Below are 25,989 nucleotides of genomic sequence, written 5' to 3'. Positions count from 1 at the left end.
ATCTTAGATTCTGATATCATGTGTCTCTGGAACCTGGGCTCCTAAACACACGGCTGTTATATCTGTGCCTTAATCTGGCTTTGTCCATACATGTATCTGAAAAGATAAAACCTGAGAACAGTGGCAGAGCATGTGATTATAGTTTAGATGTGTATTTTTAAGCCGGTGGGTAGGGCTTGGGAGAGTGCCACTCTGCTCCCTTCCCCATTTGGGGCCTGCTCTTAATGAAACACTGATGTTCTCAAAACACAATAATTAGCCTGGAAATTCAAAGCTAAACTTCCAGGTTACTGAAAAGAAACCACCCAAAACCCAAACATTTAAAATATGCATACACCTAGCTACTATAACAAGTTAACAGATTAAACCAGAAATCTTGTGTCTTGCATGCAACTAAAGTAATACTTCATAAATATTTTTGTAGCTTTCCTAGTGCTTTTCATCTCTTTTAAACCTCAAACATGGACACCGAACCTGAGGTAAAGAAAGAGAAGAAGCAGCATCAGCATCCTTTCTACTGCAATGTGAGTACTTCATATTATTAAGGGCCTTTGACAAAGTATAATTTTATCCATTGTTGAAAGGTTTGAGAGTAGGAACAAAATCAAAGAGTTTGGGGAAACCATTGAAAACTAGTTTCAGAGTGGTAGTCGTGTTAGTCTGTATCAGCAAAAACAATGAGGAGTACTTGTGGCAACGTAGAGACTAACAAATTTATTTGGGCATAAGCTTTCATGGGTTAAAACCTACTTCATCAGATGCACAGAGTGGAAAATACAGTAGGAAGATGTGTATATATACAGAGAACATGAAAAGATGGGGGTTGCCTTACCAATTCAATTAAAGTGGGCTATTATCAGCAGGAGGAAAAATCACTTTTATAGTGGTAATCAGGGTGGCCCATTTCAAACAGTTGACAATAAGGTGTGAGTAATATTAGGGGGAAAAATTAGCATGGGGAAGTAGTTTTTAGTTTGTGTAATGACCCATCCACTCCCAGTCTTTATTCAGGCCTAATTTGATGGTGTCCAGTTTGCAAATTAATTCCAGTTCTGCAGTTTCTCGTTGGAGTCTGTTTTTGAAGTTTTTTTGTTGAAGAATTGCCACTTTTAAGTCTGTAATTGAGTGTCCAGGGAGGTCGAAGTGTTCTCCAACTGGTTTTTGAATGTTATAATTCCTGATGTCAGATTTGCGTCCATTTATTCTTTTGCATAGAGACTGTCCTGTTTGGCCAATGTACATGGCAGAGGGGCATTGCTGGCACGTGATGGCATATATCACATTGGTAGATGTGCAGGTGAATGAGCCCCGATGGTGTGGCTGATGTGATTAGGTCCTATGATGGTGTCCCTTGAATAGATATGTGGACAGAGTTGGCAACAAGGTTTGTTGCAAGGATAGGTTCCTGGGTTAGTGTTTTTGTTGTGTGTTGTGTAGTTTCTCATGAGTATTTGCTTCAGGTTGTGGGGCTGTCTGTAAGCGAGGACTGGCCTGTCTCCAAAGGTTTGTGAGAGTGAGGGATCGTCCTTCAGGATAGGTTGTAGATCCTTGATGATGCGCTGGAGAGGTTTTAGTTGGAGGCAGAAGGTGACGGCTAGTGGCGTTCTGTTACTTTCTTTGTTGGGCCTGTCCTGGAGTAGGTGACTTCTGGGTACTCTTCTGGCTCTGTCAATCTGTTTCTTCACTTCAGCAGGTGGGTATTGTAGTTTTAAGAACGCTTGATAGAGATCCTATAGGTGTTTGTCTCTGTCTGAGGGATTGGAGCAAATGCAGTTGTATCTTAGAGCTTGGCTGTAGACAGTGGATCACGTGATGAGGTCTGGATGAAAGCTGGAGGCATGTAGGTAAGTATAGCGGTCAGTAGGTTTCTGGTATAGGCTGGTGTTTATGTGACCATTGCTTATTTGCACTGTATTGTCCAGGAAGTGGATCTCTTGTGTGGACTGGTCAATAAGAACTCAATAATAGTCGGGGATTTCAATTATCCCCATATTGACTGGGAACATTTCACTACAGGACGAAATGCAGAGATAAAATTTCTCGATACTTTAAATGATTGCTTCATGGAGCAGCTGGTACGGGAACCCGCAAGGGGAGAGGCAACTCTAGATTTAGTCCTGAGTGGAGCGCAGGAGCTGGTCCAAGAGGTAACTATAGCAGGATCGCTTGGAAATAGTGACCATAATACAATAGCGTTCAACATCCCTGTGGTGGGAAGACCATCTCAACAGCCCAACACTGTGGCATTTAATTTCAAAAGGGGGAACTATGCAAAAATGAGGGGGTTAGTTAAACAGAAGTTAAAAGGTACAGTGACTAAAGTGAAATCCCTGCAAGCTGCATGGGCGCTTTTTAAAGACACCATAATAGAGGCCCAACTTCAATGTATACCCCAAATTAAGAAACACAGTAAAAGAACTAAAAAAGAGCCACCGTGGCTTAACAACCATGTAAAAGAAGCAGTGAGAGATAAAAAGACTTCCTTTAAAAAGTGGAAGTCAAATCCTATTGAGGCAAATAGAAAGGAGCATAAACGCTGCCAAATTAAGTGCAAGAATGTAATAAGAAAAGGTAAAGAGGAATTTGAAGAACGGCTAGCCAAAAACTCCAAAGGTAATAACAAAATGTTTTTTAAGTACATCAGAAGCAGGAAGCCTGCTAAACAACCAGTGGGACCCCTTGATGATCGAGATACAAAAGGAGCGCTTAAAGATGATAAAGTCATTGCGGAGAAACTAAATGGATTCTTTGCTTCAGTCTTCACGGCTGAGGATGTTAGGGAGATTCCCAAACCTGAGCTGGCTTTTGTAGGTGACAAATCTGAGGAACTGTCACGGATTGAAGTGTCACGAGAGGAGGTTTTGGAATTAATTGATAAACTTAACATTAACAAGTCACCGGGACCAGATGGCATTCACCCAAGAGTTCTGAAAGAACTCAAATGTGAAGTTGCGGAACTGTTAAACTAAGGTTTGTAACCTGTCCTTTAAATCGGCTTCTGTACCCAATGACTGGAAGTTAGCTAATGTAATGCCAATATTTAAAAAGGGCTCTAGAGGTGATCCTGGCAATTACAGACTGGTAAGTGTAACGTCTGTACCGGGCAAATTAGTCGAAACAATAGTTAAGAATAAAATTGTCTGACACATAGAAAAACATAAACTGTTGAGCAATAGTCAACATGGTTTGTGTAAAGGGAAATCGTGTCTTACTAATCTATTAGAATTCTTTGAAGGGGTCAACAAACGTGGACAAGGGGGATCCAGTGGACATAGTGTACTTAGATTTCCAGAAAGCCTTTGACAAGGTCCCTCACCAAAGACTTTTATGTAAAGTAAGCTGCCATGGGATAAAAGGGAAGGTCCTTTCATGGTCTGAGAACTGGTTAAAAGAGAGGGAACAAAGGGTAGGAATAAATGGTAAATTCTCAGAATGGAGAGGGGTAACTAGTGGTGTTCCCCAAGGGTCAGTCCTCGGACCGATCCTATTCAACTTATTCATAAATGATCTGGAGAAAGGGTAAACAGTGAGGTGTCAAAGTTTGCAGATGATACTAAACTGCTCAGATAGTTAAGTCCAAAGCAGACTGTGAAGAACTTCAAAAAGATCTCACAAAACTAAGTGATTGGGCAACAAAATGGCAAATGAAATTTAATGTGGATAAATGTAAAGTAATGCACATTGGAAAAAATATCCCCAACTATACATACAATATGATGGGGGCTAATTTAGCTACAACAAGTCAGGAAAAAGATCTTGGAGTCATCGTGGATAGTTCTCTGAAAATGTCCACGCAGTGTGCAGAGGCGGTCAAAAAAATCAAACAGGATGTTAGGAACCATTAAAAAGGGGATAGAGAATAAGACTGAGAATATATTATTGCCCTTATATAAATCGATGGTATACTGCGTACAGATGTGGTCTCCTCATCTCAAAAAGGATATACTGGCACTAGAAAAGGTTCAGAAAAGGGCAACTAACATGATTAAGGGTTTGGAACGGGTCCCATATGAGGAGAGATTAAAGAGGCTAGGACTCTTCAGCTTGGAAAAGAGGAGACTAAGGGGGGATATGATAGAGGTATATAAAATCATGAGTGATGTGGAGAAAGTGGATAAGGAAAAGTTATTTACTTATTCCCATATTACAAGAACTAGGGATCATCAAATGAAATTAATAGGCAGCAGGTTTAAAACAAATAAAAGGTAGTTCTTCTTCACGCAGCGCACAGTCAACTTGTGGAACTCCTTACCTGAGAAGGTTGTGAAGGCTAGGACTATAACAGAGTTTAAAAGAGAACTGGATAAATTCATGGTGGTTAAGTCCATTAATGGCTATTAGCCAGGACGGGTAAGGAATGGTGTCCCTAGCCTCTGTCTGTCAGAGGATGGAGATGGATGGCAGGAGAGAGATCACTTGATCATTGCCTATTAGGTTCACTCCCTCTGGGGCACCTGGCATTGGCCACTATCGGTGGACAGCATACTGGCCTAGATGGACCTTTGGTCTGACCCGGTACGGCCTTTCTTATGTTCTTGTGGTCCACGCTGAGGTTGATGGTGAGATGGAAATTGTTGAAATCCTGGTGGAATTCCTCAAGGGCTTCTTTTCCATGGGTCCAGATGATGAAGATGTCATCAGTGTAGTGCAAGTAGAGTAGGGGCATTAAGGGACGAGAGCTGAGGAAGCGTTGTTCTAAGTCAGCCATAAAAATGTTGGCATACTGTGAGGCCATGCGGGTACCCATAGCAGTGCCGCTGACTTGAAGGTATACATTGTCCCCAAATGTGAAATAGTTGTGGGTGAGGACAAAGTCAGAAAGTTCGGCCACCAGGTTTGCTGTGACATTATCGGGGATACTGTTCCTGACAGCTTGTAGTCCATCTTTGTGTGGAATGTTGGTGCAGAGAGCTTCTACATCAATAGTTGCTAGGATGATGTTTTCTGGAAGATCACCAATAGTTTCCTCAGGAAGTCAATGGTGTCTCAAAGATAGCTGGGAGTGCTGGTAGCGTAGGGCCTGAGGAGAGAGACCTCTGATAGCCAGACAATCCTGCTGACAGGGTGTCAATGCCTGAGGTGATGGGGCATCCAGGATTTCCGGGTTTATGGATCTTGGATAGCAGATAGAATACCCCTGGTTGGGGCTCTAGGGGTGTGCAGATGTGTTCCTGTACTTCTTCAGGGAGTTTCTTGAGCAGATGGTGTAGTTTCTTTTGGTAACCCTCAGTGGGATCTTAGGGTAACGGCCTGTAGAATGTGGTGTTAGAGAGGTGCCTAGCAGCCTTTCGTTCATATTTCAACCTATTCATGATGACGACAGCACCTCCTTTGTCAGACTTTTTGATTATGATGTCAGAGTTGTTCCTGAGGCTGTGGATGGCTTTGTGTTCTGCACGGCTGAGGTTATGGGGCAAGTGATGCTGCTTTTCCACAATTTAAAATGTCTTGTGGTAGCATTTGTCTGGTGATTTACCCAACTATTACCCAGGTTCTGGAACCTCTACTCCTCCCCTTTTTTTAAATTTATTTGAATCACCCCTATCGTATTTCTAGCTGGTTCCAATACAAGGTTTCCCTGTGCAGATACTTGACTCTTTTTCTTGCTATTAAAATGATAATCCAATTCTATTAGACCAGCTATTTCTGACTACAGACATCATGTTCAGGTACAATATTTTTTTGATTCTCAAGATCAGAAGAGAGAAAAATGTTTTAAGTAATGAAATAGCCTCCACAGATATGCCATTCTTTAAATTGCTACATGGGTCTGGAATCTTTGCAATCAGTTAACACCTAACTGTAGAGTCTTCCTGTGATATGTGTGCACTGCTGCACAGAAGCTGTCCATACCCAAATATTGTTAGCTGATAGTTAAGGTTGAGAGTGCTAGTCAAGCATTTCACGTGTGTCTGTGGGTAAGGGGAAAATTACAGAAGTAGTCACTGCTGTTACTCTTAACAGTCTTCATTAATGCACATCCATAAACTGGAAGTTAAGAATCTTTTGAGTGCTGTATAGAGATAGCTTGGTCCTGCAATGATGCCCTAGATAAAAAAACAACCAAGGATATGTCTACTCTGCTGTTGCAGATGGGATTGCAGCTCATGTATGCCTACCTGAGCTGCAAGCTTTCATCTGCTTACCACAGGTCAAAATAGACATGAAGCTGCTGTAGTGCTGAGCTTCAGTGGGGCTGTTTAAGTGCACCTGGAACCCTGGGTTTGTAATCATGTTTCTAGCCCATGCTGAAACCATTGCTATTTTTAGCCATGCTAGGTAGATTAAAGCTAGAGCAAGTATGTCTACCCGAGCTGCAATTGCACCTCCAATTACAGTACAGTAGAACCTCGGCAATGGAGGTTCTTTGTAACTCCGAAATGTTCATAATTCTGAACTAAATGTTATGGTGGTTCTTTCAAAAATTGAACATTGACTTAATTCAACTTTGGAACGTTACTATCCAGAAGAAAAATGCTGCTTTTAACCATCTTAATTTAAATGAAACACAGAAACAGTTTCCTTACCTTGTCAAATCTTTTTTTTTAAACTTTCCTTTTATTTGTTAGTAGTTTACATTTAGCACAGCACTGTACAGTTTTTTTTGGAGGGGGGGAGGGGTCTCTGCTGCTTCATGACGTACTTCCAGTTCCAAATGAGATGTGTAGTTGACCGATCAGTTCGTAACTCTGCTGTTCATACCTCTGAGATTCTACTGTATAGACGTATCCTAAGAGATGACCTTATCCATCCATAACACACTTTCATCTCACCAGGGACCAAAACTATAGTGCTTTGTGCTTATTCGTATAGTAATTGATCCAACTCTGTCCTTTGCAGCAGTAGGAAGTCCACACAAAGACATATTTACTGTGATGGGACCCCCGGGGTACAACCTGGAGCTGTGGGACCACTGTGCCCCCTTAACTCTCCAGCCTGGGCTGTCTCTCATGATACTTTGCTAGTGACAAGCAGCAAACCTCTCCAGATGCTATGATCACTCAGTTAACAACATGCAGGGACACACCCAGCTAAGTCGCATGAATACTCTCTAAGACACACATGAACCATATATGTGGAATCACCAGCAAATCTCCCCAGCCTTTCACTCCAGAAATGGACCATCTTACACTACACAAGACCTTCTCTTGAACAGTGTAACCTCATTAATTAGTTCACTGCTTCGTTGAAGGTTGGTGGACATGCACCAGTCTTTGTAATCTGAGCAGATTCCCCAAGCACTTTAGACAAATTCACTGGTAAGGATAAAATATTAAAATAAGTTTCTTAACTACAGAAAGAAAATAAATTTTAAATGATTATAAGTGGTAGTTACCTAAGAAAATAACAAGTAAACATGCATTCTAAATCCTAAATTTTCAGACTGAGCAAGATTTGAATCAAATGGCTTTTCTCACCCCATTGCATGTTGAATGAAGGTTACAGTTCTTAATACACAGCTGAATTGCCTTCTCAGTCTGGTACCAGTCTCCTCAGTTCAAAGTTTTTATCTTCCCAGCATTCTCGTTGTCTTCAGCATAGGTGGAGAAAGAGAGAGGTGGTCTCATGATGCCACTGTCCCTTATTTTATACTCTCAATTCATGTCCCAGGGAAGATACTGGCCCAGACATGTCCTGGTGGGCCTTGCTGAGTTATAGTCATAGTCAATCCCCATTTTGTGGTGCCTGCGCAACTGTTTTGTATAGAATTGTAAATTTCTTGTTTACAATTCCCCTGCTGGTCAATGGCTTGTGATGGTCGCTTAACACGCAGCTGTGTATGGGTTACCTCCTTTGTTGCCTCTGGAGAGCTAGCTCTGGGCGACTCCCAGACACACAACATATTTCAATGTCAATCATATAGCAGAATATTATAATTCCATATACAATGATTATACACATAGTTTTACAGAACAATGAATTTCGGCATATACCTTTCATATGATACCTTGCAAGGCATGCTTTGTATGAAATATCACAACCATATTCAAATGATGAATATGAGAGTTACAGGGTACTACTTTGAGGTACAGTGCATCGTACAAATTCTTAATTGGACAGTCAGGCTAGAAAAGACCATCCATGTGTCTGTCCATTTTAGGATTTTGAAGGTGCCTCTGGCAGTGTTCTCCAAGTGCTGATGTAATTAACGTGCCATCAACATACTGATGTCAGGAAATGTAGAGCTAGTGTATATCTATGTGCATAAACTTCCTAGTCCTAGACCATTCTCCATTTTTAAGAATTCTGGTTACATATACTGCAGACTGTTTAAAGTCCTTAAAACAGTATTAAATGCTTAGTGCCCTCCCCTTTCCCCCAGAAAATATAGTTTGAAATGGATATAAACCCTCATGCATCAGGGTCTATGTCAGCCTCTAACTGATGGAAGTTAGAAAGGAATTTTCTTTATGAATAGGTTATTCCATAATACCCGTTGTAGTGTTTCTTGAAAGGTGTGTTGCGTAGGACAGTAGACTGGGAGTTAGGAGACCTGAGTAGTATTCTCAGTTCTGTCACTGAACTGGTGCCACCTGATTTCCACTTCCATCTTTTATCTGTCCTGTCTGTTTTAGATTGTAAGCTCTTTATAACATAGTCTGCAACCTTCTTAAAGCCTGTATTTATAAAAAGAGCAGAAAGGCGTGATGGTGATGAGGCTATAGAATTTTGGGGGGCTAGGAGGAGCCTGGGGCTATTGTGGCACAATAGAGGGGATTTGGGACTGGGTATGTATGGGGAATATAAGAGAGAAATGATTGGGGGTATGTGACATGAAGGGATGGAAGTCATAAGGTACATGAGGAAAGGAGGCAGCAAGAATCTGTTGTGTTCATGTGGAGTGGGAGTGAAAAAGGGGAAATGGAAGCTGGGCACACAAAACTGACCCAGGACTTGCGGAAGAGGATGAGGCAGAATGTGTGGTGGCCGGTGGATTTGTGGATGGGGGTAGAAGGGAGGTGCAGCAGAAATGAATGATAAAGCAGCTGAAGTGTTTTGGATGACAGAAGGTAGTGAAGGAATTGTGGCGGAGTGTGAAAAATAGTGCTTGTGTGGCAGAGGCTGTGATGGACACCAGGTGAGTGAGTGGGAGGGAAAAGAGACTGCTTTTGGGCAAAGGGATTAGACAAGTAGGGGGCAGTGAAGGTGAGGGGAAGTAGGAACAGAGAGAGAGGGAGACTTAATAAACAGAAGTCAGTATCAGTGTTGAGAGGCAGCAGGATATTGTGAGTATGAAGCACATTTAGTGAGGGCAGCAGAAGTATTCAGGGCATTAGGCAGATGGTGGGGGTGTTAGGCAGAGCATCAGAGAGAAACTCTTTTGTCTGTGCATTGTGAGGACTCTCCAGTAGAGGGAAGTACTAACTTTGGGGGGTAGAGGATCATTGGTGCTACCTATAAAAGGCAGCACCATAGCCCAGCTTCCCACTCTGGCTGCAGGTACGGGCTTTGCTGGGTGGGGAAAAGGCTCTTCCTTTGAAGGTCCTCGCTTGCAGAAGGATTTCACAGAACAGCAAACCCTCCTTGGCAGGCCCCTGGAGAAAGAAGATGGGTGATGTGCCAAACAAGCCAACTATCCTCCAGAAGACTATACAGAGAAGTGGGGGGAAATGGTCACCATACCCCACCCCCAGAGTATTTAGATTGGAATGCTGGGATGTTGGGCATGGAGTGGGGGAGCTGGGTGTTGTGTGAGTTTGGAGGGGAGAGTTCCTTGGTTAGGAAGGGACATGGGTAAAACAGGAGGTAGTTGTGCAGAGAATATGCACTCTACACTCCCCCAGAAGCAAAGCCCCTGCTAAGTGGAGATCTTGTTTCTTTAAATTTAATCTCTTCAGATTTGAACACAGATGAGGCCATTGCATAGTGGGAGCTATTTTGCTTAGAAGGGAAGCAGGGTTAAGTCAGGGAGTATGGGGAAACAGATATGTTGGAGGGAAACATCTATGCTCTACGTATCTCTCCTGAGGAACCTCATTTAGTAGGCTCATTGGTGCCTGACAAATGTACCTTGGCTTTTGAACCTGACTACCTTACTGAGGTTTGTGTGTATGTTGGGAGGAACTGGGATGTTTAGGGGAGTTGTGAGGGAGGAGTGGAGGCTCCTGGATACCTTTATTCACACATGTACACCAATCTCATTTGGCTCATCTTTCCACAAATGAGCCTACGTAAATTTGTCAGAGTCTGACGCGTCTACTGAAGTTTGTTGGGTGTAAGGGAGAGAAATGGTGTGTTTAATTGTTGTTACTGAGGAGAGCATGGATGTTGGAAGGGGGGGGGCTGGCTGTTTGCAGGCACAAAGAGGAGCTGAGTTGCTGAGGGAACTTGGGTGGAACCAGGTTGTTTGGGGAGGCATAGAGGGAGTGGTTGGGATGCAGGGGGTGTGAAGCGTTTCTCCCTTCCTGTAAATGTGGATACCTGTCAAAACTCATTAGGCTTGCTAGTCTCTGACAAGCGTATGCAAGCTCATTGGGGACTGAGGGGAGCCTATGGAGACTTGTGGGTTATGAGGGAGGATGCAGGCACTGGGAGTACAGGGAGTCATAGGGGATATGGAAAGTCTGGCAGTGTGAGGTTGGAGGTACAGGGTGCTAGGGCACATGGAAGGGATGAGAAAGGCACTGATAGAGCGTGAAATGTATGCATAGTGAATGCCTTAAGCAGATGGTGACCTCAGCTTTTAAGTACCCTGCTCATTCCCTGCCCAATGTGAGTATACAAACCTTAGGAGGTCTACATTTGCTTAAAGGACTCACTCACCCTGGGTACCTTTCAAGGGGTGTATGGAGGAAAACATTTCTTTCAGCCCATTTCATTTTATATCTATTGCTTTCTCTTCAGTTTTGTAGTCCCTTCAATGAAGTGTTGATGTGAATCACACTTCTTGCACAACAGGAGACAAGAGAGACAACACTTCCTGGTCAAAGTTTTCAAATTTCTTTAGAGCTTGGGTTTTATATCCAAAAATCTTTTTGAAGATCACCTTTCCATACCTCTTTTAATGAGATTGAGAGAGATGGCCTCCCCTCTGGTACAATGCAGTTGAATGTATTTGAAGGGTTTGGGTGAACCTGAAACCATCTTATGCTATGGGAGAGGGACTTTTAAATGAAAGACAGTACTTTGATCATCCTCTTTGGAAGCCAGTGAATAGAGTGTTGGCTGCTGTTCAGTCTGGCTTTAGAGGACTTGTGTTTCAGCAGAAATCAATCTGTACAACCTCAGGGTGTATAGCTGGAGTTTATTAAATAGGGAGATTTTGATTAGTTTGAAATATCAATGATATTTTTCAGAATTATAGTATTTTTTCTGTTTGCTTGCATAATACTGTAGAAATAATTATGAATCTTCTTTTTAACCTAGATTTGCAAAATCTCGTGTGCTTCTGCATTAAACTTGCAGACTCATTTCCTTGGATTCAAACACAAGACGGTAAGATGTGTGTGTGTGTGTGTGTGTGAGATTTTTGTAGATAGTTACATTAAACAGTGATGATGTGTAGGATTGTAATCACTATTTTCTCTTTTTAAAGTATTAAATGTTCTAAAATGTGTAAAATTAGCAAAGCATCTAACTTTTTGTTTAGAATTTTCTTGCTTTACTATTTCTGTCATGTACAGTAAAGCAGAACTTTTCTGAATAGCAATGATGTTTAAAAAGGTTCATGTTGATCTAGCTGTGTATTGCTGTCTGGATTAGTAAGAGCAACGGGGGATTTAAACATTGCAACTCTCCTAGGTACCCAACCAGTGGAATTCACAGCCTCAAGTTAGGTGCTTAACACTCCCTATACAAAGCATGGGAGCTTTGGCATCTAAGAATGGGATTCTCAGAAACCAGAAAGTTGAGCAGGGTGCCATCTAAGCTAGCCAGGAGTGAAATGCAGATGGAAGAAGGGCAGGACTTAGGACCCAGATTCACAGTGGTACTTAAGCACCTAACTCCCATTGATCTGGGCCTTAGGTGTCTATCTCCATTTGGGATTCTCAGCTGTGAACTCTTCCCTGAAGTTAGTCACCTAAGCCAGGTCAGTCCTTTCTTGTGTGTGTGGCGGGGGGAGGAGAGAGGGAGGAAAGAGAGAGAGAGACTGACCTACCCATTATAGCCTGTTGGTTAGGGCACTCGTATTATCAGGTCCTGTAGGGGGGAGCACCTAGTTTGGGAATCCTGCCAGGGCTTAGGTATGAGCAAGGGCTCTGGGATGGCATCTGGACTTAAACGGCTTTGTGCATACCCATTAGCAGAAATTTAGGTATTTAAGGGGGTTAGGCACATGCAGCTTTAGGCAGCAGCTGAGCTATGGTTTTGTGAATGCCGTTATTACCTAAATATTGGATTTAGGTGCCCAAGTTCCCTTTATAAATCTATCCCAAAATATGTTTCAGAGCTTTATGCTCTAGTCAGTAAGGGGCATGAGGCAAGATCAAATACAGATGCAGATATTTATTAATCTAAATAATGAGTCTAGTATAATAGGAAACAGTGGATTGATTTAAATCAGAACAATGTAAATAATTGACTTTTACTAATGATTTAAATCAGCGAGCAGGAACCATTGATTTAAAAATCAATTTTAATTGTGTTTTGCATTTGTACTTTTTAGCTATTTTCCTAAAGCAACTTGATTCTAATTAATTGCTAACCACTGAAATATTGATTTGCAACTAAATACAGCCTTTACCCTAAACTTAGTGCTTCTCTTTGCTAACCAAGAGGATACACTATCTAAATAAATATAATTGTTTAAAAATATGTATATAGAGTCTTTAATTTTTACATTTTTATTATGTTAAAAAATGGTGAATTATGCATTTTGATTTACTAGATGATTAATTTATACTTGTAATTGGTGTCAAGCTCTATTTGGGTTGAAGTGCAAGTTTAATTAAAAAGGCACAAAACCAGCATTTAAAAACATTTAATTATCTTAAATGTGCTGGATACATAAGAAAAATGATTAAAAAGTTTATCAAAACATGTTTTGCATTTTAAACTAATTGTTTTAGTAAACAAAAGAGGTATTATCTGTACTTAGTGATTTGAACTGATCATTTCTGGTCTGTGTCTCGTTCAAAATTTTGGAACTTGTACATCTCATCCTCTCACACCTAGTTTTTATTCATAGATTGGGAGTGGAAAAAAGCTCCCCTTCTCTTTCAATTCCCAAATGGTTTCTTAACTTTGAATGAACTAGTCATTTGACTGAACTAATTGAATAAACAGAAATGAGGAAAATATTCTCTAACTGCAGAAGAGGCTCCTGCTCTTAAAAGCTGTCATAGCATTGCAACAGACTCTGGTTCGCGCTGCTCAGCAAGTGACTTCCAGTAGTTCAGTGCTCTGGATTTCTTTAGAACTTGGTAGCAAATACGTATTGCTTAATATTATTTTTGTATTTAATTTCAGTGATTGTAATAGATTTAAGTCTAGGCATTAACCTAGGTTGTCAATTTTAAATAGGTTTATTTTTTAAACCTGTATTTAATTTAAAAAAATACAATGTTTATGACTTTGAAAAAATGATTTTTATTCACCTTGATATCCATCCATCCATCCATCGGAGAAAAATTGCCTTGTACATTTTGAATAATCATCTTTTGTGTAACCCTTAATCTAATTAGTTTATTATATAAATAGTGACTGTCCATCTCTTTGACAATGTAAAGTTTCTAAGAAAACATTAAATTGGTTTTTCTCTCATTAATTTAGGTTGAAGAAGCTCTAAAAGCCCATGGCATTGGTAAGTACTAAAGTTTAACGTTTTGCTTTGGTTAAATGTTTTTTATAAATATCCATTCAAAACTGTAAGTGACCTTTTTTTAAGAATTTTAATTTTAGGTCCAATCCTGCAGAAGACAGTGTAACTAATTGTGCTAGTAAGGGATATACAGGATTGGGCACTAGATTGTAACTAGTAACATTTTGGGATTAATCATAAGAGGACTCTGAGACCTGGTCTGCACTAGAGAAATAGTTAGAAGAGGTTTGAATTCGTTACTTGTGGAGGGTTAACTTTTAAACCAAATGATAGCTATTTAATTGTCAACTTCAATTATTCCACTGCTAATTATTTTAACAGAAAAATAGCATGGTTGTATTTCATAAAGTTCAGAGGTGGAAAAGACTTCAGTCATTTTACACACCCTTGGCCCTAAAGTTGTACAGTTTGATACAGTGTATTTTCCAGTCTAAATTTAAATGTCCAATTAAATTTTTTATGTCCCAAGATATTGGGCTTTTCTTGTATTGTTTGGAGAAAGTTCCACAGCACAATAGACCCCTCACCGGCTGGACAGTCCCCCCCCAACCCCCCCTCCCTTTTTAAATACATTGATATTCTTTTTTCTTACTTTTATCCCATTATTCCGTGTTAGACCAGAATTCAAATTCAGATGCAAGCATCACAAGGCCTGTTTGGTGCTCTTTCATGCATGGAAAAGTAAAGTCTTTCTAAATATTAAATTTTGAATAGAAATAACTTCTGCAATGTATGATTACAGTGAAGGAGGGATCTGATATACTTTCTTTACTTCTTCTTGCAGAGGGGGTGAAGCCAACTGGGTTTCCTCTTTGTCCTGCAATCTTGCCTGGTTTTTCAGGGCTTGTCTACATTAGCGGTTCTCATCAATTCCCCTGTGTAGATAAGCAGTCCCTTGTGAATGCAAGGATCACCAGGAGCATTGTGCTCTGCCCTTATGCCGTAGAAAAGTTCTTTATATGAAATTAACTAGCTCTTTCCAAATCCCCTCTCTGTATCATGTAATGTTTCCAAGTAGGTGTGAAGCGCTGGATTTAAAGCTTAATGTAGCAGACTCTGATTCCAGGCTGGGTACCATAGGAGATTTTCACTATTAGTGGGTTCTGCTGTAATTTAATACTTTGGTATGAGTTTAATTAATTGTAAAATTGGCAACTTGGTTGCTATTGTAATTTCTTGTCCTCTTTATTAAATTATCTAGCACTAAGTTGGTTTATTGTAATTCTTTGATGCAAATGTTTGTGCTTCAACTATTACTAGCAAAATTTAACTCTTGGTACACAAAGATTAAAGTAATAGAATTTGTTCCTTTACACATCAACAAGAAGCTCTCGTTGTTTCCTTTAAACATGGTGCATGTCCAGTCTTTCTGACTGGGTTCTTCTCAAGGTCTCATTCCAGTCTTTGTTCATAAATTTTTACTCTTTTTTTATTTATTTTTATCTTTTTAGTTAAAACTGTGGGTGGAATAGGGGACCAAGCGAAAGCACCTATAAAACTTCCTGATTATGGTAAGTTAATTTCCTTATTCAATATAGTGCACAAACACACAGCTGTGCCATGATTTAATGTCCTCCAAGAGCCAGTGATGCTAGAAGTTAGCAGGTCATTGGGGAATTTGCTTTATATTGTGTTTTCCCCTTTTAATACCTCTACAACATCTTCCTTGCAAGAGAAGACAGTGTGAGTGGGTGGGACTTCAGGGATAATGCTTCACCACATCAAATGGCTCGTTGCTGTGCCTCCTGAAGGGCATTGCAGAGCAGGGATTGGTTTGGATTTGTTGGCAAACTTAAGTCCGTGACTGGAGTCGGGGACACCACTTCCTTCTCCTAGATTTCTCACTGCTCTAGAGAGTATCTAACTGTACACAATACGTGGTTATTATTGCTTTGGTATAGGCAACTAACCACATTTTAATAAAGTGCTTTTATTTTATAGTTCAAACTGAGCCAGAGAAGTTTCAAGGACAAACCTTGGAAGAACAGCTTAATACATGTAAAGATTCAGAACCTGCACTTGGTGAGCATTTTTTTAAATGCTGTAATTAAATGCCAGCAATGTTTACATTTCCAGATGGTGTCAAGTATCAGGGGGTAGCCGTGTTAGTCTCTAGCTACTAAAACAACAAGGAGTCTGGTGGCACCTTAGTCTTTAAGGTGCCACCAGACTCCTTGTTGTTTTTACATTTCCAGAGGGATTGAGTGAATTTGTTATACTATACAAAGCACATGGGATCTTTATAGAGAAGAAGGCAAAAACATTGCATTTATTGAAAATACAACAGTTAGCATATGCTTTTTAGTCACACACACACACACACTCTCTCTCCCTCCCTCACTCCCTTCTCTGCCACTTGATGTTTATACTTACCAGTCAATCTAATGGCCAGTTAAATTGAGCACAAGTGAGGAGCTGGGCTCTTATTGGTCATGATCCGATACTCCGAGGCTTTGCAGGACTAAACCCAGAGTTCCATGGTGAAATACCCCAGCTTTATAGTTGTAAATTCTCATTTGAGTCCATGCATTTTGCAGTGTCATCCTGTAATCATTAGATCTTAAGTGGTGTTAATCTTGGGGTTTTCTGCTGTTATCATTTGATGGTTATTGTCGGGCTTCCCATCGTTATCTACTATTTGTTGTCTCGCCTTCGGGGGGTGCCTGCCTCACCTCTGAGGTCATCAATGCTGCTAATGTGTTTAGCATCGGATACAATGGATGTTTTCTGATTGTCTCCTGGTCTTTCCAAGTCTCTTACTTTTTCTTGACGATCTGGACATTTGTGATGGCTTTCACACCTTATCTTTTCCTGATGTATGCATTCCTCATTCACACACAAACAGGTATATCTCTGTATACCTTCAAAGGTATACAGACAGCAGTATACATTGTAAATCAAGCCTTGCTAAATCTTATAACTAAAACAATTCACATTGGGGCTTCAGCCCTCAACATTCCTCTAATCTCCTTAACATAGATACAATACAAGATCCTGTCTCTTACTTACTAAAACCTTAAAACAAAGAAATGTATATTTAACTAGCGTGCCTAATTTGCAATACATATAGGAAACCATAGTAGACATTATAACTTAATCTAAAACAAAAGGGTGACCATAATCAGTCATAAGGATTGTTCTGGTCTGTCATTTCTTTCTGCTATTCAAAAAAGGGTGACTGACAGGATAAAATCAAATCATACATTAATTTTCATAGTACAATTATAAAATCCTGGTCCTACAAATTTATACCTTCATAAGTATGAAATTAGGTAAACCTTATACAATTTACATTAGGTGTTCTGCTGGTACAGTGTGTAAGTGGATCTTACTGACAAGAGTTCTTGGAATTCTTATTGCATATTTATTCTTGATTAGGTTGAACATGTATCTGTTGAGAGTGTGGGTTACAAATAATGTAAGGGTATTTAAACTAGAAGCTACTCTTGACTAAACGATTCGGTGATTACTCTTATTATAATATCATAGTTGATGCGTTTGAATATAAAAATGCATTTTTATACAAACATGTCAGTTTCTCTTTATTGGAGAGGAGACAGTCTATTTCTAAGGAACATAGAAAGAGACGGTAAGCAAAGGATTGTCCTACATTTTCCAAAAGTGACTAGTGTCTTTTGAATACCTCAATTTTTGATGCCCAACTTGAGGGAACTTAAAGAGAGCACTTTTTCACAGGTGGGAAGTTAGGAAGATGTCTTAAGCTTAGCACCCAAAAATCGAGGTACTCAAAATAGCTAGTTATTAAAATCTTGGCCAATTTGTTTAGTACCTAATAAGTCACTAACGCTTGCTTTAGTTTCTTTTTCTGGTATGAACTGTTGATTATCTGTGTACTGGGTAATAATATGTAGTGCAGATTATTTTAGTAAACACTAAATTGTAAAATATCCCTTTCTTCTATACAGGACTTGAATATATAATTGAATACCGATCAAAAGAGAATCTCCTTGTTCTCTACGAGTGTCAGCTGTGCCACTGTCAAACGGGATTGAGTAATATGTTCATGCATGTTTATGGTTCTAAACATAGACTGGCATATCTGGTAAGAGGTTTTTTTAAAAAAATGCATTATTTATTTTTTGAGTAAGTGTTCTTTAGACTTAGGTGGGTGGCAAATTCTCTACTTGCACCTTTCATTTTAAATATATTTGCATTAGGATGTTAAACTAATAAAAATAGGTTTTATATACACATTCTCTAAGGCAGGGGTCTCAAACTCAAATGACCACGAGGGCCACATGAGGACTAGTGTATTGACCCAAGGGCCGCATCACTGACACTCCCCCCTCTCTGTCCCTGGTCCCGCCCCCACTCCACCCCTTTCATGAGGCCCCTCCCCTACCCTGTCTCTTCTCCACCTCCTCCCCTGAACGCGCGGCTCCCCGCTCCTCCCCACTCCCTCCTGGAAAGTGCTAAGCGCCACCAACAGCTGTTTGGCGGCTTGGAGGTGGGGAAGCGCCTGGAGGTAGGCAGAAAAAAAATGAAGAGTAATATAGTAGTATAGTATTAAAATATACTATGCTATTAAAAGTCAATTTATTAACTTGTTTATTAATTTGTTTAACTGTAATATGAAAAGGCAGTGCTAATTTTGACAGTCATTTCATTTTTGGCCACTTAGCTGGCAGTGTTTTGCATCAACCAGAGCATCAATATTAGGTTTGATATCCTGAGACGAAACCAATCTCAGTGTTGCTTTCAAATGTTCACCAGTGAGCCTTAACCTTAACACAGATTTGTTAATCTTCATGGAAGAGAAAAACTGTTCACATATATATGTACTTCCAAACATTGCCATTATCCTTGCGGAAGCAGAGAATAACATGGGAAATCTTTCTTGTGAAAGAAACCTGTAGAATTCTGGAATTTCAACATCTGTATACTTCTGCTTCAAAATGGTGTCATACTGAAGTTCCACTAACTCCATCTGCATCATAGTCAATTTCATCAGCAACTCGTGTGGAAAAACGTTGAAAATGTGGTTCAAGTGCCTTGAAATCTTTAAACCGCACATCAAACTGTTTGTGTAAGTTAGAAATGATCTCTGCATATTCTTTCAAGGATTTGGGTTCAACTTTTCCTAAGGGCCTGGTCTACACTACGAGTTTAGGTCGACTTTAGCAGCGTTAAATCGAATTAAGCCTGGACACGTTCACACGATGAAGCCCTTTCTTTCGACTTAAGGGGCCCTTTAAACCGGTTTCTTTACTCCGCCTCCAACGAGGGGATTAGCGATAAAATCGGCCTCAGCGGGTCGGAATTGGGGTAGTGTGGATGGAATTCGACGTTATTGGCCTTCGGGAGCTATCCCACAGTGCTTCATTGTGACCGCTCTGGACAGCACTCTCAACTCAGATGCACTGACCAGGTAGACAGGAAAAGCCTCGCAAACGTTTGAATTTCATTTCTTGTTTGCCCAGCGTGGAGAGCACAGGTGACCACGCAGAGCTCATCAGCACAGGAAACCGTGATGGAGTCCCAGGATTGCAAAAGAGCTCCAGCATGGACCGAACGGGAGGTACAGGATCTGCTCACCATATGGGGAGATGAATCAGTGCTAGCTGAACTCCGTAGCAGTAAAAGAAATGGCAAAATATTAGAAAAGGTCTCCAAGGCCATGAAGGACAGAGGCCATAACAGGGACGCACAGCAGTGTCGTGTGAAAATAAAGGAGCTACGGCAAGCCTACCACAAAGCCAGAGAGGCAAACGGAAGGTCCGGGGCACAGCCGCAAACATGCCGCTTCTACGTGGAGCTGCATGCCATGCTAGGGGGTGCAGCCTCCACTACCCCAACCGTGTGCTCTGACTCCTTCACTGGAGAAACATACAGGGAAGAGGGTTCGGGGTCCGAGGAAGAGGAGGATGAAGATAATGTGGATAGCTCACAGCAGCAAGGAAGCGGAGAAACCGGTTTCCCCAACAGCCAGGATATGTTTATCACCCTGGACCTGGTGCCAGTAACCCCCGAACTCACTCAAGGCGTGCTCCCAGACCCTGAGGGCACACAGGGGACCTCTGGTGAGTGTACCTTTGTAAATATTACACATGGTTTAAAAGCAAGCGTGTTTAATGATTAATTTTTGCCCTGGCAATCGCGGCCAGTACATCTACTGGAAAAGTCTGTTAACGTGTATGGGGATGGAGCGGAAATCCTCCAGGGACATCTCCAGAAAGCTCTCCTTCATGTACTCCCAAAGCCTTTGCGAAAGGTTTCTGGGGAGGGCTGCCTTATCCCGTCCGCCATGGTAGGACACTTTACCACGCCAGGCCAGTAGCACGTAGTCTGGAATCATTGCACAACAAAGCATGGCAGCATATGGTCCCGGTGTTTGCTGGCATGCAGACAACATCCATTCCTTATCGCTCTTTGTTATCCTCAGAAGAGTGATATCATTTACGGTCACCTGGTTGAAATGGGGTGATTTTATTAAGGGGACATTCAGAGGTGCCCGTTCCTGCTCTGCTGAACAGAAATGTTCCCCGCTGTTAGCCACGCGGGGGGGGGGAGGGGTGAAGTGATCATCCCAGAGAATTGGGTGTGGGGAGAGGAGGGGGGGTTAGTTGGGTTTGTGCTGCATGTTAACCCGGGAACCAAAGCCCCTCCTTTTACATTGCAAACCCATTTTAAATGGCCAACCCAACGGGTGCTTGGTATGGGAAATGAGGGCACTACTGTTTGAAACCATTCCCACATGTTAAGAAGGTTAAAAAAGCCAAAAGACTGTGGCTTACCATGGATGCCTGCAAGCCGAAATTTGTTGCCTGGCACTGCGTGAGTGATCTCTCACACCAAACCGTCAGGCCCTCAATATAAGAGGAAAAATGCGACCTTGTAACGAAAGCACATGTGCTGTGTAATGTGAACAGCAAAATTTAACATGAAAGAGTGTACCCATTGTTCTCTAAAATGTGTCTTTTTTAACCACCTCTCCCTTCTCCTCCATCAGCTGCAAATGTTTCTCCTTCACAGAGGCTAGTGAAGATTAGAAGGAGAAAACAGCAGACTCGGGATGATATATTCACGGAACTCCAGATGTCCTCCCACGCTGAAAGAGCACAGCAGAATGCGTGGAGGCAGTCAATGTCAGACTACAGAAAAGCACAGTATGAACGAGAGGAGAGGTGGTGGGCTGAATCGCGGGATGAACAGAGCAAGTGGCGGGCTGAAGATGATAGGTGGCGTCAGCTTGCAGACAGAAGGCAAGAGTTGATGCTCCGGCTGCTGGAGCATCAAACTGATATGCTCCAGCGTATGGTTGAGCTGCAGGAAAGGCAGCAGGAGCAGAGACCGCCGCTACAGCCCCTGTGTAACCAACAGCCCTCCTCCCCAAGTTCCATAGCCTCCTCACCCAGACGCCCAAGAACACGGTGGGGGGGCCTCTGGCCACCCAGTCACTCCACCCCAGATGATTGCCCAAGCATCAGAAGGCTGGCCTTCAATAAGAGTTAGTTTTAAACTGCAGTGTGTCCTTTTCCTTCCCTCCTCCCCCACCCATCCCGGGCTACCTTGGCAATTATCCCCCTAGTTGTGTGATGAATTAATAAAGAATGCATGAATGTGAAGTAACAATGACTTTATTGCCTCTGCAAGCGGTGCTCGAAGGGGGAGGGGAGGGTGGGGTTTTTGGTTTTCAGGGAAGTAGAGTGAATCGGGTGGGGGAGTGGGGCGGAGGGTTCATCAAGGGGAAACAAACAGAAGTTTCACACCGTAGCCTGGCCAGTCACAGAACTCGTTTTCAAAGCTTCTCTGATGCGCACTGCGCCCTGCTGTGCTCTTCTAACCGCCATGGTGTCTGGCTGCGCGTAATCAGCGGCCAGGCGATGTGCCTCAACCTCCCACCCTGCCATAAATGTCTCCCCCTTACTCTCACAGATATTGTGGAGCGCACAGCAAGCAACAATAACAATGGGGATATTCTTTTCGCTGAGGTCTGAGTGAGTCAGTAAGCTGCGCCAGCGCGCTTTTAAACGTCCAAATGCACATTCCACCACCATTCGGCACTTGCTCAGCCTGTAGTTGAACAGGTCCTGACTACTGTCCAGGCTGCCTGTGTATGGCTTCATGAGCCATGGCATTAAGGGGTAGGCTGGGTCCCCAAGGATAACTATAGGCATTTCAACGTCCCCAATGGTTATTTTCTGGTCCGGGAAGAAAGTCCCTTCCTCCAGCTTTCGAAACAGACCAGAGTGTCTGAAGACGCGAGTATCATGTACCTTTCCCGGCCATCCCACGTTGATGTTGGTGAAACGTCCCCTGTGATCCACCAGGGCCTGCAGCAGCATTGAAAAGTACCCCTTGCGGTTTATGTACTCGGTAGCTTGGTGCTCCAGTGCCAAGATAAGGATATGGGTTCCGTCTATCGCCCCACCACAATTTGGGAATCCCATTGCAGCAAAGCCATCCACTATGGCCTGCACGTTGCCCAGAGTCAGTACTCTTGATATCACCAGGTCTTTCATTGCCCTGGCAACTTGGATCACAGCAGCCCCCACAGTAGATTTGCCCACTCCAAATTGATTCCCGACTGACCGGTAGCTGTCTGGCGTTGCAAGCTTCCACAGGGCTATCACCACTCACTTCTGAACTGTGAGGGCTGCTCTCATCCTGGTATTCTGGCGCTTCAGGGCAGGGGAAAGCAAGTCACAAAGTTCCATGAAAGTGCCCTTACGCATGTGAAAGTTTCGCAGCCACTGGGAATCGTCCCACACCTGCAGCACGATGCGGTCCCACCAATCTGTGCTTGTTTCCCGGGCCCAGAATCGGCGTTCCACGGCATGAACCTGCCCCAGTAACACCATGATTTGCACATTGCTGGAGCCTGTACTTTGTGAGAGGTCTATGTCCATATCAGTTTCCTCATCACTCTCGTCGCCGTGCTGCAATCGCCTCCTCAGCTGGTCCTGGTTTTGCTTTGGCATGTCCTGGCTCTGCATATACTCCAGGACAATGTGCGTGGTGTTCATAGTGCTCATAATTGCCACGGTGATCTGAGCGGGCTCCATGATCCCAGCGCTATGGCTTCTGGTCTGAAAAAAGGCGCAAAATTAGTATCTGACGGAGGGAGGGAGGGGCGAGTGACGACATGGCGTACAGGTACAGGGAATTAAAATCAACAAAGGTGGCTGTGCATCAGGGAGAAACACAAACAACTGTCACACAGAATTGCCACCCCCCCCCCAAAGATTAAACTCAAAACCCTGGGTTTAGCAGGCCGTTGATTTCATGGAGGGAGAGGGAAGCAAATGAATACAGAACAAATCTATTTTTTACATCTTAAGCTGGCAGATGACGGTGCAGCATGACTGATAGCCCTCGGCATCTTCTGGGTGCTTGGCAGAAAATACTGGGCGCTTGGCAGAAAATAGCATACTACGACTGATAGCCATCATCGTCGAGACTGCCCAGGGGCCCATGATTGACAGCCACTGCAGTACGATGACGACGGATACCAATCGTTATATACCATCTTCTACCAAAAGGCAAGGGGCTGCTGTTGTGTTCAATGCAGCCCCACGTCTGCCAGCCCCACATTTGCCAGCACCCAGATCGCCGATGAAGGCTACCAGTCATACTGCACCGTCTACTGCCAAAAGGCAATTAGCTGCTGCTGTGTAGCAATGCAGTACCACGTCTGCCGGCACCCAGAGGACATATGGTGATGGTGAGCTGAGCTGAGCGGGCTCCATGCTTGCCGTGGTATGTTGTCTGCACAGGTAACCCAGGTAAAAAGGCGCGAATCGATTGTCTGCCGTTGCTCTGACGGAGGGGGAGGTGCCTGACGACATGTACCCAGAACCCCCCGCGACACTGTTTTGCATCATTCAGGCATTGGGATCTCAACCCAGAATTCCAATGGGCGACAGAGACTGCGGGAACTGTGGGATAGCTACCCATAGTGCAACACTCCGGAAGTCGACGCTAGCCTCGGTACTGTGGACGTAGTCCGCCGACTTCATGCACTTAGAGCATTTTATGTGGGGACACACACAATCGACTGTATACAACCGATTTCTATAAAACCGGCTTCTATAAATTCGACCTAATTTCATAGTGTAGACATACCCAAGGAATTCAGAGTCAAGAAATGGACCAAATTGCCAGCAGTCAGCTGTTTCCCCCACAAAGTAAACTTGACTTTGAATGACTTAACACTGTCATACGTCTATGTTATCACCTATTTTCTACCCTGAAGTTTAAAGTTCAGTGCATTCAGGTGATCAGTTACATCTATTAGAAAAGCAAGGTTGCACATGAAAGTGGAATCAGCAAGCTGTGGGACCTCCTTGTTTTTTCATTTTCATGAAGGAATCAATCTCCTCTCTAAGTGCAAAAAAACATTTCCACGACTCAGCCATCTAACTTGAGTACGATACAGAAGTTCCCCATATTCACTGTCCATACTTGCTAGAAAAGAAGTGAACTGTGTGTGATTCAGCCCTTGTGCATGTATAAAATTAAGTTTTAACAACTACATCCATAACTTCCTTCATTTGTAGACTTTTACTACACAGGGCTTCTTGGTGCAAAATACAATTTATACTGGTGAGGCGAATTCCTGATATATTGAGGCTGTTCAGTTTGGTTTTCAATAATCCAACCACACCAATGTTTTCAGAGCACATTGATGGCGCACCGTCCGTAGCCAAAGATACGAGTTCATTCCACGGCAGCGCAACTTTTTCAATGCACTCTTCCAGTCCCTGAAATATGTCCCATCTCATTGAGGTACCCTTCAGTGGCATTAAGTCTAGCAATTCTTCAGTTATATTCAAATTGCAATCCACACCTCTAATGAACACTGCACTGTGCAGTATCTGATACATCTGTACTGTCATCAAGAGCAATTGAAAATGCTTCAAAGTCTTTTGCCATTTGAATCAATTGTTTTTGCACGTTATCAGCTAAATCCGTTATCCTGCAGGCAACTGTATTGGCAGACAAGCTTATGCCTTCAAAAAGTTTCTTCCTATCAGGACATAAAATTTCACTGGCCTTCATAAGACATTCTTTTATGAATAAGCCTTCTGTAAAAGGTCGTGATGATTTAGCTATCATTTCGCTTATCACGAAACTTGCCCTTATTGAATCTTCGCTAGACTTGTCAATCCCCGAAAATAAATTTCTTTGCTTGTCAAATGCTGCTGTAAGTTGCTGAACGTTTTCCTCTCAGATTTTTCCAGTGAATGCATCATATTTTTCACGGTGCATTGTGTCGTAGTGCCAACGCACGTTATACTCCTTGGGAACAGCAATCGTTTGCTGACAAATAAGGCATTGAATTTTATCTTTTACCTCTGTGAAAAATATAAATTCTCCCATTTGTCTTGGGAAAACTCTCTTTTCTTCCATGAGTGTTCTTTTTTTCGACAAAGTCATTTCCAAGCGGTTTTAAATATATACACTCAGTAATACACCTCACTCAAAGGACAAAACACGCACTTAGTTAGCTATACTTCTGTTAAAGCCTCCCCCCCCCCACACTGGGCTGCACCACCTTTCCACCCCGCTTCGCCTCTTCCAGGGATGGCAGGTTTGTAGAAATTTTGGTGGTGTCCAGAACCTGCCCCCCCCAAACTCCGCCCCCACCTGCCTAAGGCTCTGGGAGGAAGTTTGGGTGGGGGAGGGGGTCTGGGGTGCAGGCTCTGGGATGGAGTTTGGGTCCTGGGTGCAGGCTCCGGGCTGGGGCAGGGGGTGGGGGTGCAGGAGGGGGTGAGGGGTGCAGGCTCTGGGACAGAGTTTGGGCATAGGAGGGGGTGCAGGGGTGAGGGCTGTGGGGCTGGGGATGAGGGGTTTGGGGCATTGGAGAGGCTCAGGGTATTGGAGAGGCTCAGGACTAGGGCAAAAGGGTAGGGGAAGGGCAGCCTGCCCTGGCCCTTGTGGCTGGGGGCACTAGGACCCTGCGGCAGCAGGTGCTGCCGGAAGCCGGCAGAGCGGAGCAGAGTCAGCATGAGCTGCAGGCTCCGGGGTGGTGAGGGGGCAGCAAGTGGGGGCCAGGAGACACTCGGGGGAGGCGCGTGGGGGCAGCATGTGGGGCTGGGGGAGAGACCCGGCCCCAAACATTGGGGAGCAGCGCGCGGGGAGCTTAGCTGCCACAGAAAATAACTCAGGGCGGGGGGGGGGGGCGGGAGGGGGGGAGGGGAAGGGCAGCCTGCCCTGGCCCTTGGGGCTGGGGGCACTCGGGCCCTGCGGGCGCAGGGGCTGCC

The 25,989-nt window shown here is 43.1% G+C and overlaps 1 protein-coding gene across 1 annotated transcript in view; it reads left to right on the top strand.

Annotated features, from left to right (window-relative positions):
- The window catches only part of LOC117872708, a 65,983-nt gene that overhangs the window by 2,179 nt on the left and 37,815 nt on the right, over positions 1 to 25,989 (top strand). The window contains exons 2-7 of the mRNA XM_034761438.1: positions 425 to 524; positions 11,368 to 11,436; positions 13,714 to 13,744; positions 15,214 to 15,273; positions 15,704 to 15,784; positions 17,689 to 17,825. Of these exons, the coding sequence (XP_034617329.1) occupies positions 462 to 524; positions 11,368 to 11,436; positions 13,714 to 13,744; positions 15,214 to 15,273; positions 15,704 to 15,784; positions 17,689 to 17,825 (441 nt within the window). The 5' untranslated portion in view covers positions 425 to 461. The remainder of the gene's footprint in view (positions 1 to 424; positions 525 to 11,367; positions 11,437 to 13,713; positions 13,745 to 15,213; positions 15,274 to 15,703; positions 15,785 to 17,688; positions 17,826 to 25,989) is intronic.

Source organism: Trachemys scripta, chromosome 2, assembly GCF_013100865.1.
Source record: "Trachemys scripta elegans isolate TJP31775 chromosome 2, CAS_Tse_1.0, whole genome shotgun sequence".
NCBI classification, from domain to species: domain Eukaryota; kingdom Metazoa; phylum Chordata; order Testudines; family Emydidae; genus Trachemys; species Trachemys scripta.
This window is presented reverse-complemented; position numbering and strand designations above follow the sequence as displayed.